Source organism: Zootermopsis nevadensis, unplaced genomic scaffold (genome assembly GCF_977971745.1).
Source record: "Zootermopsis nevadensis isolate Lab colony 2312 unplaced genomic scaffold, Znev_1.0 Znev_ptg000030l, whole genome shotgun sequence".
NCBI classification, from domain to species: Eukaryota; Metazoa; Arthropoda; class Insecta; order Blattodea; family Termopsidae; genus Zootermopsis; species Zootermopsis nevadensis.
The window spans coordinates 6,786,816-6,800,117 of NW_028259162.1; the positions used below are offsets into that span (position 1 = coordinate 6,786,816).

The 13,302-nt window shown below is 35.1% G+C and overlaps 1 protein-coding gene across 1 annotated transcript in view; it reads right to left on the minus strand.

Moving 5' to 3' along the window:
- Window positions 1-2,417: 2,417 nt before the first annotated feature.
- LOC110831042 (uncharacterized) overlaps window positions 2,418-13,302 on the minus strand; it is an 89,548-nt gene continuing 78,663 nt past the window's right edge. The window contains exons 3-4 of the mRNA XM_022066591.2: window positions 12,716-12,809; window positions 2,418-5,329 (exon numbers count right to left, since the gene is read on the minus strand). Coding sequence (XP_021922283.2) covers window positions 5,183-5,329; window positions 12,716-12,809 — 241 coding nt within the window. The 3' untranslated portion in view covers window positions 2,418-5,182. The remainder of the gene's footprint in view (window positions 5,330-12,715; window positions 12,810-13,302) is intronic.

Sequence of the window (13,302 nt, forward strand, 5' to 3'; positions counted from 1 at the left end):
GAAGAAAAACTATGCCATCACACATCCAGACATTCTCAGGCTACTCGTAATCAACACAATACTTAAAAAATGTGCAACTTTTCCAAGGAAAACGGGCACCTTCAAAACAGATGCTCCCAAACAATAATTAATAAAGAGACAATCTTCGATATTCTATAAGTAATCAGGAGACACGGGACACTTACATAAATACCACGTTAACTTCACAACCATTTACATTGAACTAAAAACTCGTACAGACTAGGAATGTTAACATTTTCGGTAACAGAACATTAGTAATTGGGTTATTTTGACCTGAACTTTAAACCACAGATTAGATTAATCCAAATATTTAATTCAATTAAAATGTAACTAGATATTACAACACTTACTAATATACCTATTCAGTGCTACGTACTGGTACTCGATTCTACACATAAAACATTTCTGAAACAAAGGGAAAATAAGTCTGCCTAGGAAACTAACGCCTCTACTTAAGAGTACAAGATCTTTACGTACACTATTGTCAGTTCAACATTTAATATACAACTGAACTGACATGACTATTGATTATATGGACCAGATTCAGAAGTGGGCAACATTGGACTAGAAATATGGTAAAAGGCTACAAAGAGCTGATAATTTCATACGTAAAATAAGTCTTTGTGATACACATCGGATGAAAAGCCCGGATGGGATATAATTACCTTTTTATGGTGGCTACTACTTATCATGGCATTACTGACATGACACGGCATTTCCTGTCACTTATCGGTTTAAGGTCCCATGAAACTTAAATTTCGACTTTGCTGGAAGTTATTTGATGGAACTGTTTCGAACAGTTTAGCTAATGTTGAAGTGCAATGGGTCAGACAAGATTACATTTCCTTAAATTATTCTTAAGATGATAGAGTTGCGTCATATTGTGAAAATATATATTTAATTAATTAATCTTGTCCGTCTAATCACAATTTAAAATTTAAAATTAAGATAGTTAAAATACCATGTGATGCTCCTTATCGAAACATTAAATCGAATGTTTCGATAAGAAGCATCACATGGTATTTTAACTATCTTAATTTTAAATTTTAAATTGTGATTAGACGGACAAGATTAATTAATTAAATTATTCTGCATTTGACTTATTTCGTCTGTCAAATACGACAATACTTGCAGCGATTAGTAACAGAAAGTAGCTAGGTTTAAAATCTCGCTCGTCTGTTACCATTTATCCTACAAATTGAAACAATAAAACTAGTTCAGAAAACAAAATGGCTGATTCAGGACTCCAAAAATATTACATGAATCAACTAGTCGCTCTACATACCTCACATTCCCATAACTTAGATAGAAGTCAAAACAAATCTAAATCTAAAGATGCGATTACATTTAATGTACATAGCAACAGTTTCCATGAAGATTCAACGATTTTGAAGCCCTGTCCAGGATAACAAATATAAAATTAACAAAGCTTCCATTTATACAAATATGGCTGAGAATCTGAATGTTTCACATTAATAACTCTAAGATAATTCCTCTGGAAACTAGGAGCTTTGTCCGTTTTGAGCTTTCCCGACGAATGGTTCGAAAGACGCTTATGAGTCAAGTTGACGTCGTACAGCCACGCTTGGAGTACGTAAGCATTGAAAGGAACTACATAGTCATGATTCATTGTCAGCTAAATAAAATGGACCCGCAACAGACACGAGTTAATAACGCTGTATTCAGACGTCATGCTTGACTTTAATACTGGAAAATATTGAAGTTTCAGCATGGTGCTTGAAGGAATAACACAAATCATTTATGTTCGTGCCTGAAACCAAAACATTGGAATTTATAAAATGTCAAGAAATTTAAAAAAGAAACACACAACAACCAAAATAATGGAATGCCATGAAGAGGAAATTATGGAATTTTAGAACACAGAAGAGAAGAAGAAAATGGAAAAATTCATTTACAAGTGGCCGTTCATAATCCTTCTGCGTCGAGGTGAAGGGAAACCAATAGAAAGTTTTCAAAATTAACAGAACATCAACAGAGCGAAACATTTGACGTCTTTCAAAGGCGAATCCATCAGTTCTGATAAGCAACTTGGCCCGCTTTTATTTAAATGAAGCATCTAACAGCACTGGAATCAAAGCAATCTACAGTAAACTCAATAACTTTTCAGGCCTTCAGAGGTTCGTTACACCACTTTGCTCCGAGACTGCATTCCATTAGCCCACTTCAATAAGTGTCATAACATTGATAACAATCCTGCAAAGATTTTATAGTTTCAAGAAACATACTTCATTTCTAAGGCTAATTAAAATACTTCGAGACATTCTGAACTTTTGACTCAAGAATTCCCGGATCACTACAAACAAAAACTGTTAGAGATTCGGAGCTATCATTTAAGCTAGTCGTTCGAATAAAACATTTATTTTTCAGCAACCGCATTGCATCATAGCCATTGAGTGAATTCAGTTTCTTCATAGCAGAGACGAAAAATGCTTATACACGTCTGGAAAAGCACATGCTTAAGCAGAAACACAGTCTAGGAGCAGATTTTGTAAAATCTACTTTAGAGTTCAATGCATACTTTTTCATATTTTCAGAAAGTTTATGAGGTATACTGCCTATAAGCACATTGTGTTCACTGATAAGTTGATTGAAACTGTCACTTCTCGGCACATCTCGGCTGGAACTCCATGACCCCCTCCAAGCGCTAAGAATATTTTCCCGATACAAGTCAAATATCACTCCACGAAAACAATAAAAACAACTTGTTTATTTATAGCAGTTCCTACCGGAAGCAGGCAAGTGACAGTTGCGTTCAAATATCAGTATTATTAAAAACTAAATTCTAGTGGATTAATAATTTTTCTCCTGCTAATATCAGAATATGTTTGAACAGCTCAAGATATTACGTTGATAGACAAGCCTACGTTCTTAACTGCCTTAGAAACAAACTGGCAAATAATATTGATATAATTAAGACTAATTCTTCAAAATAATGAAATGATCTACATAAACAAAATTTTGCCTACAAAATTCTTTCGGGGCCATACGTTATAAATTATCTTACCACGTCTTCCAGTCAATATGTTAGTAATTTAATCGTTATCAGAACAGTGTCAGTCTCTTCATTCTCCATCTTTCCCGATTTCGGTTTGGAACAAACAAGTACCGTCTGCCGGCAAACAGAGTGACGGCAATGTTAACTGGGGGCAGCCATCCAGATCTGCAGCTTGGCTTCTCCTCCTCCACCCCTTCAGATAACTTTCTCTCTTCTAAGACGGTTTCAGTGGGAGAGAGGGATTTTGCCCCTTCCCGAAGTTGAGGATTAATAAGGGAGTCATCCACACAGAAGGAAACTGAGTTGACATCCCTTTAAGTCCAAGTTTTAAGGCCGAATCATAACAGAATGTGACTTCTAGGCGTGTCAGAGCGAGTCATTATACTCTGTGTGCCAAGAGACGTGATTAACACTGGAACGAATACCTCACGGAGAGAATTAGAAATCTCATTTGAAATTACCATAGATTTAAACCTTCAAAGCTGAAGCTCGCCTAAATTATATTTAAGAATTCGGACCACACCTCAAAGAAAACAACACTTATCAACTACTACCAGTTAAAGCCTTGAAGATGGAGGCAGCATGATTCTTCGAAACGATTAATATACACGGCGTTACAACTCAGAACAACATCAGTCGAGATTAAGAACTTCTTCCATAGAAAATTTGAGATATTTACACGTACGACTTCGAGTGAACGCGTTCTGTTACAAAGATTTCCGGCTAAAGACAATTCAAATCCATTGCTAAACTAACTGAAATCTAAACACTACGATCTGAAGTCCATAACTTGGCGCAGAATTCGATAATAATCATACCGGTGCACGCGATGTTCCTTGCCATGACTCAAAAACGACAGATCACATAAGTGACCAAGCACGACGAAGTCAGACGTGTTGCTACGAGGCAGACAATTCGCCTTCTAGACACTGCAAGCGGATTTAAGGAAATATGTATAATTCTATAGCCTAAAACGTCTTTCAGATGTAGATAACGGTTGTCTGACGAGGGACGGAGTACGATACAATACACACGCGTGTATGGAACGCGTTTAAACAGAAGCAAAGGTTTCTCTATGACTAGTTTTGAACTCAATCTGCGTCGACAGTGTAACAAAATTGGTAACCCGTACACCAATTTGCGTTATACATAATTTATAAATACATTTTTTTTCTATTTTCTATAGCCTACACCAACGATCTTGACATCCATTTGGTGCAGAAACAACCCTTTTGCTAAAAATATCACGCTAAAGAATTCTGCGTGAGCAGTAACTTTTGATTTGAGATTACAGCTCCGGAGCGAACATTACTTTCATAAAAATTCGTTTTAGTAGACTAGGAGATTAAACGTGCGGACGAAAAAGAAATCTTACAATTTGGCGTTACTCCTATTCACTATATGCGAAGAACGCATGAAACATCGAGCATTATAACCACCGCAGGCAACAACAGACTGAGATCTGAACTTTCACGTGAATTCTACAATGCCAAACGATGCAGAAATTTCACTTTCAGCGGCAAGCCCGAGAAATACGTTACAGTGTAAATATTAGCACATCTACTCCGGAGTAGGCATGTTACTATATTCTAACTGCTGGCAAGTAGAAAATTCTAACGTATAATGTACTGATACTAGCAGAAGATAATACACCTAGATAAAATTCGTATTATTATAGAACGCAAGTATATGAAAATATTCTGAAAAATCTGAATGTGTCATTTCTTAAACAAAACTGTAATTACGTTAAAACCAGAATATTTTTCAGTGTGACGGAATCACCAGTTGCTTATAAAGTATAGAGAATATAACTCACGTACGAAATAGAACATCCAAGTCATTCAATTACGCTGATGAAAAATGTAAGATTTTCCTCCAAAAATGTCATCCAAGCAAACCTATTCATATTTCAATATTAGTCTATTACATTCCCTTTATTATTTGGGTAAAATCGGACGTAAAGTTAGTAGTTGATTGGACACAGAAAAAAGAAGCCTCCGGCCGTTGCAAATCGATTAAAACTGAGCATCAACCATCCAGAAGTAAACACGAAGAACATCTGTGGCTGACGTTGGTCGACGTTTCTTCCACCTCGTGGCTGTCCTAGTCGACGTTTTTGTCTGCAGGGCAGAGTGAAGTATCTGACTAAGGTTTTTCATAATCTCGACGTCTGATGACTGCGAAGTGAGTCATCTGGAAGGAGTTGCTTTTCTTGCTGCCTCGCTCCAGGGTTCCTGTCATGCTATACCCCATGTTGAAATCAGAAGTGGACACATTCGAGGTCAGGTACAGCTGTTTGCAGTGGAAAAACAGCATCAACATTATACCCTCAAGTATAATACACAGATTTCTCGATTCAAGATAACTAAACTCTGACACATGTATCACAAGCTGTTAGTTTAATTCTTTAACATTTTAAAAAATATTTCAATTCCAGCATGACAGATGGCGTTTTTTTAAAAACGGTGAAAAATTGACGGTTCATCGAATTTAAATTAAACTCATATAAGTTGCGTTGAGCATAAATAAGTTTTCCTGGAAGGACTGAGGAAAACCACCAAAAACGAAGTAGAAATGTTAATATTCAACTATGACGTTCGGTGACAACAACTGTGAATCGTCGAGTTTTGCGTTTTGTTTTCAGAAGATCATAGCGATCGTGGTGTTAAGTAATTTTATCCACTACTTGCTTTGGCTTAATGTTATGATGGGACTTTTTATAAGTACTAGATCCAAAATTTACAATGCATTTAATACATGTGTGAGTTAATCTTATAATGAAGTATATTTAATATAATCTGACACATGAAGATAAGAAAAATAAATTGTACAAAAACGTATTTATGGAAACAGTCACAATTATTTCAATTATAAACTGTCCTGAGTAAAATAATCACTAAAAGTTTCTAATTTTGTACCTTACATAACGATATACTGAAGTCATTAAACATAATATGATTTTAATAACAATATTAACTAAACATTTTACATAGAAAAATACACTGTTCAAAAATACATACAAAATTAAGTGGACTATAAAATATTTAGATTTTTCCTACTATTTACAAATATTTCTGTGATGTTAAGTCTATTTACTATAAGTAACATCGAATAGTAAACATTTTCATGCAAAAATGGTGGCTATAAACAGACGCAAATACACAAACATTACAGATGCACAAAACATTCTTAAAATTATACAGGAGTAGAAAACACTGCTCTTGAGGATAAGTACTACAATTTATTAGACGGCATCAATGTGTAACAACACAAATGAAGCGAAACAGTGACATGCAGCAGCACAAATAAGAAAATACAACAAACTGCAACATTCCACAAACATTCTTTAAATATAAAACGTTCATATGCACAAGTGCACTTAAATCAGTACATAGTTATATAGAATCTTTCTAGATACTAATTCCTTATTTTATAAAAGGAACGTCGTTAGTTTGGAGAAAATTCGTCAACAGAATGATTTTCCCGTTATTTAAACACAATAATTAGAGATACGATAATCTGTGTTCGCCTGCATAAGTGGATGCGTGCGATGCGTGAGTTTAGAGACGCTATCAGCATCTAGGGCGATTTGAGCTTCGATTGCCCAAAGCTGCAGAAAAGGTCCTGTTTCTGGGTGTTAGCAACATGTATATATTTGGGCTGTAGGCCTATTTCTTCCAGCTTAATGTATTTATCAGCATTTCATTTAGCGATGCTGCCAGCAACTCGGAGTATAAAGGACTGAAAGACAGGATGATTAAGGATTAGTGAATTAGAATGTATGTAAAAAGAAGCAACCTTAATTCAATTACCGGTACTGGACAGGTATTTGCCTGGAGGGAAGCAGGAAAAACTAAAAAACGCAGGCAGGACAACCGGTCTCTGGGCCGAGATGCGACGTTCGAGGTGAACACATTTCTCCATACGTTCATAATAAAATTATTCACGTTACGCTCCGTTTGATTCACTTCTCCCTCAGGAAGGCAGCCGTAAGTATCTCCGAAACGTCGGAAACACAGCCTACATCTACACGGTTACAATATACAAAGACAGTACACACAACACCACTGAACCGCGGAAAAAATTATATCTGCTGTGTACATATATATAATGTACAGCAATTAATATGAAATACGCAGTACTAATTAAAACGAGTATACATTATGCAGAAAGAGAGAAAGAAAGAAAAGAATACGTGACTTGAAGAGGTAAAAAGGTACATACGTTTCGAAATGTTTTCGTTCTAGGGAAAATTAGGTGCACATTTCATAAAAGGAACACTGATTTAATGAGAACTTGTGTGTAAGTCCATGAAACGAAGGGTTAGTATTTGCAGACAATTGAGAAAAGACTTTACAATTAAGCAACATTAATTATACGGGCAAAAACGTTATCAAACCATCTTCCAAATCAGCGAGACAGAAGCATTAATCACTGCAATGTTGCATTAAACAGATGCCACTGAACACTGTGTGAGACAATACGTAATTGAACATTAAGTTCTATATGGCATGGGCTTCGTATTAAAAGTTAGACAACAGTGGAATATACGTACAAGGATACAGAAGTCTTCAAATACAAACTTTCATTACGAGAGATTTTATCAGTTTCATAACTTTCCTTGTCATTTTACTCGACCACAAAAAAAATCAGTTTCAATGCCGAGAAGAAAACGCGAGCCTACTGTCAGTGCTTCAAATGAACTTTATTAGTGGTATTCAAATTATTTTTGAAAATAAAGGAATTTACGTCACATATAGCAACCTTCATTCATTCACCAAAACTCGTATATACAGATTATTACTTACTGAATATTTCCCAATGCAGAAGACAATAAATGAAATCTGTAAAACGATCAAAAATTTTATAGGCATTTATCACTTAGGTCTCTTTTCCTTCTTGCAGTAATTTTACAATGGATGAAATAATCTAATTATAAAATTTTAATGACATTGTGAATTTCATACACTGAGATTCTAATGGCGGCAAAGAAGCCGATGTTGATCTGCTGTGTTGTAAGGCTGTGTGGAATTTTAGAAACATACTGTTTCCATCTTCAGACACTTCAGCTCTAAAGGAAAAGGGAATGTGTTCCTCTGTAAAGTTGATTTCTACCTACAACTCCACGCGGATGTTAAAACCTCTTAAGACCTACTTCACATGCTAAAACGAAGAATTCCTAAGATATATTGAAATAATTTGAAGTAGCATAACCCGATTTATGAACAGTAGATTCATTGAATTGTATACAACTGACGTACTGTCCCATTGCACTCACATTCCTGTTCAATACATGACGAATGCAATATATCACGTCTAAATCCACACCGATGACCACAGTGAAGTTAATTTTGAAGAAGGAAGTTGAAAAATTATTGTATATAGCTGACAATAATGATTTTGATCGAGAATTATTACAATAAATTTTATCATCCTTCTTATAAATAGATCCAATAGATTCCTTCCACTGTTGTGGTAATTTTTCCTTATTGAAAATCGGATTTATGTTAGTCGATCTCAGAACGTAATACATTACCTCCATCCTTAATTCGCCTAAATGTGATCAATACCTGGTGACTTACAACCTAGCTGTATTTCAGTCCGCTTAAAATAGCTAATTCAATGAACATTCAGTACCTAGCAAAAGTAATTCTTACATATACTCAAAGCACTGTGGGAGTCTACAAGCAGATAGCCTTTCTTATACGTTGCCAAATCGATAATACAGACATTAAAACTTGTTACCTTTGAAATCCGTTATCGTCTCTCGTTTCCCCGAGATCGTCAGTTACAATGCTCCTCACAGACCTATTTAATTCTACGTTTACTTACCTCTGAAATTTACAGAGTGTCATTTAAAAAAACTAATTCAATGCGTGGTACCTTGATTACGGAACAAAATTCCAACAGTTGAAGGAATGTTTGGGTCCCTCAGCAGCAACTGCATTTACCCAACTGAATTTTCTACTTTGTCGTGCTTCTGAATGAATAGTCAAGGTCTAAAGATTTATCGATCCTGAGGGCGGTTTCTTGGCCAACACATTCCTTCGCCTAGTTCCACCCACGCTACCCGGGGAGATGCCACTGAAAGCCGTCGGCAAACAGGAAGACAGATGAAAGAAAGGAAGATGAAGCGATAGATATCTGCAGCTTACGTTCCGCGGTGAAGCAATGAACAGTCAATTGCTTAATCACTTTTTAAGACAGTGCAGAAATCATATAAACAACTTAATAATGGTGTATATATATATATATATATATATATATATATATATATATATATCTCCGGTCTCTCACTCTTATGGAATAAAACAGATTTAATATATACTCGTGTAATAATGAGAAATATCTACCAACATTGATGAAAGACTCTCGGGTTACAAGCCACGTCAGATGGCTGAATGGTAAATAAACCATATCTTCTGCCAACGTTTCGAGAACGATCTCTGCTCTCATCCTCAGGGCTGGTGCGCTACAAAGGATCAGATTTGTTACGCAGTAGCCCTGAGGATGAGAGCAGAGATTGCTCTCGAAACGTTGGCAGAAGATATGGTTTATTTACCATACAGCCACCTGACGTGGCTTGTAGCCCGAGAATTTTTCATCAACTTCAGTCGCCGCGAAACCTTCACTTTATACATCTACCAAAATGTCTGTTTCCGATCTATCTACCTAAAGAACAAACGAATGAAAAAGAACCAAACAACTAACCACGAAAACAAATAATTAAATTGATATACCAATTAATTGGTGATACGTGTACTGTGATCGTAATTCTGAGAGCCCAGAATAAAGCGGGTTACAGCCAATACATTTATCTCAATGATTTGTAATTATATTAAGTTATAAACCTTGATCGGATACGGTAATACTTCTGGATCACCTCCAGACACAACTGTGTTGTCTACTATTTCATCTCTGACCGATGTAAACATCAAAAGCATCACTTCAAACAATAAAGTTGATCCATTATATGAAAATATCTGGACACGACCTCCAAAAAACTACACTACGAAAAATTGTAATTAAGTTTTAAATTTAATATAATTTTACACCTGATGATGGTTTAATAAAACCGAAACATGTTGTAACTGTTCCAATTGTAAATCGATTATTCGATATGGAACACAGAATGATATTTTAATTATTTTAATTATCTTATTTTAAATACATTGTGATTTGACGGAATAACCAAATAATTTAATTTTAATTTATATTAAGTTATAAAAATACGTTTTTGGCGTTATAACTTAAACGCCAGATAGTTAGTATGTAATCTGTTATTTAATGTTGCTTTTAATACACTAAATAGAATGTCAAATAGAACGAAATGCATTCAGATTTTTAATTTACGACTTCGTCAGAATCATTTCCTGAGTGCATTTTTGAATATTTTGAAGAAAACAGTACTAATGCGCCACTGGCATAAGAACGGAGCTAACGTTTCACACAAGCACAGTATTAATACGCTTTCTATACAGAGTCCACGAAACTAAATGTGTGTAAAATTAACAACGGAATAAATGAACCTAACAGTGCAGAGATACAGACGCGGAATGGAATGGACAAATAGTGGACGAATGAAAGGGTAATGAATTGATACAGCATGTGCACATAAATGGACGAGCGGAACGTGGAAATGATGAAGCCGTTATCTGACATCATAACAAGGTTGAAATAACTGATGTCGCCGCATGCATGGAAATCACAGTACAATATTGGTGTTAACCAGCAAGTTCAACTGATACTTTTATGCGGATTATAAATTAGTGCACATTGAAATAATAATTATATTACCCAGTGATACGTGTATTTTACTATAATAGAAATTAATATTCTGTCATCCAGCATCATGCATGTCAAACCCGCTACGCTCTTCGATGTTTCATGCGTTCTAAATGGGCTCCAGAATTACGCATGGTGTGTAGCCCCAAGTTTCCAGACTTTTATAAATTTTAAGTTTAAAATGCTCTTCAAATAGCTGATTGTGTAATTAATTAAAAAGGATGGAAACATTTTTCAATGACATTCATATTTTTACGCGCTATGGACAAGAACAGGTGAATGAAAAATGCATCCTAAAAGTTAAAAATTAATTAGTAAAGATTGGCTCTCATAATTTTGCCCACACTTTAATAGTCCCTGGAAACGTCACCCTAATGCCTTCGGTGGGCATTGAAATTGACATGCAATGATCGAAATTAACGCAGTAAAACGGGCCCTTGAAATTAAGTTCCCATTACCTAAAGAATAAAACCATATAGGTTTCCGAACGAAGGATTTTGAGAAAACCACAATGATGGATAAAAATAAGACTTGAGCGTATAATTTACTTCTGACAGTCATAATGAATCAAAGACGTAAACAGAAGAAATGTGTTAACACACAACATTTTCTTCGATATTACAACAAATACGTTGGACGCAAATATGTTAGCTTATACGATTCCTTAACGTTGAACTTCAACAAGCAGATAATTTTGATTTCCTCGGAAAACTATGTCGTAAGATTTATTCACCAACAAGGTGCCTCCTAAGTTGTTGTGCAGTCTACTTACAATAAAGCATACATAAACAATTTATCTCACAAATGCAAAACAAGTTTCATATTAGACAACATATTTATTATTATTTTGACAAACATTTATAAGTAACAGAAATAAAAATAGTTATCAGGACATGGTGAAATCACTATTCATTATTCTTAAAACCACGCGAAAGAAGGAAATTCTAATTGGAACTGGAACAAGTACAACATGCATGTAAAGAACAGTCACAAATGAAGTTTGCAAGACATATATATTGTTATATTTCTACTTCCAAAGTAAAATGGACCTAAATCGAAGTTTAAGAGTCAAAGTACCCATGAGTATTTAGACTTCGTTTATGTTGTGCGTGGGACATAACCCTAAAATGGACGTGAAATTCAGAAACAATCTGTATGTCTTAAAGTGAGTCATTCTCCCTTCTTCTTTAACATCGATTTCTATTAAGTACTTCTTCTGTTTTATTTATTTGCACTTTAATGTGGCCTTTCATCAACAATTTATGTGTTATAAGTGAGCTATTAGCTGCCAGAAAAAGAAAAATGTTCACGGCCCCCTAGAGGCCGCGGCTTCAATTTTGGTGAACACAGGTTTAAAGAACACGGGGAAATAGTAACAGGAGTCATAAGAAATTAATTATAAATTACAGCAAGTGTGAAATGACAACGGTGACTACGTGTAGAAATTATGTACTTCATGATTCATCAAGCTGTACGTATGTGGTTTCGATACGACGCGGAATTTTGTCAATAAGTCGTATTCCCTGTTTTATGTAACGTATTTTCCCCCACCCCCACCAATAGACACCTGCCCCATCCAAAGAAACTACTGGAAATATCACGTTAAGCCTAAGAAATGAAATCGTTATTATTATTATAGTTATTCCTGCTTAAATTAATAAATTTGTAAAAGTAATTCAATCCACATAATGTTTTACTGGACTCTATGAAATATCTTGGTCAAATTGTGACACATCAAAGATCCAATGTGCCATTTAAAAATATCTGTGCCTTGTACACTCATTTCTTGACTGCCCCCGTAACACAGCAATCCACATCTTCTCAGACAGATAATTCAATCATGCATACAGACAAACATTTCATTCTAAAGTGTGTAGAAATCTAGCATGTTACCTTGAAATCAGGGTCAGGAGACATACGTTTAAAGGACCCAACAATATAAAGGTTTCCCGTACCCGTATCCACCATCTTGGCTTGTGTACTGTACCTGAAACAAAGACACATTAACCATCAGTTTGCGTCTTTAAAGGTTCATTCAAAATCCTTCTATTATCAGTTACCTATATTAGGATGTTATTGCCGTGACCCAGTCATGACGTTAATCTATCCGTGACCTCAAACTGACATGAGTGACCCCCAGATTTCTACAGATCGGCAGAAATACGCGTTTGAAACAAATACTTTCAAATGAACTTTAAAATTTCAAAGGTATTTATTCGGGAAAGCATCGTACTGATATCGTCGTGACTTTGTCATGACGTTGACCTGTCCGTGACCTCAAACTGACATGAGTGTTGTGACTCAGGTCACTACAGATCGGCAGATATATTTGTTTGAAATAATGACTTTAGAAAAATCTTTAAAATATACTTGTTTAATTTTATCAGTCCAATCACAATAAAATATTATTATTAAATATTAAAATATTAAAATATTACAATTAACATTTAAATATTTAAAATATATTAAAATGATGCTCT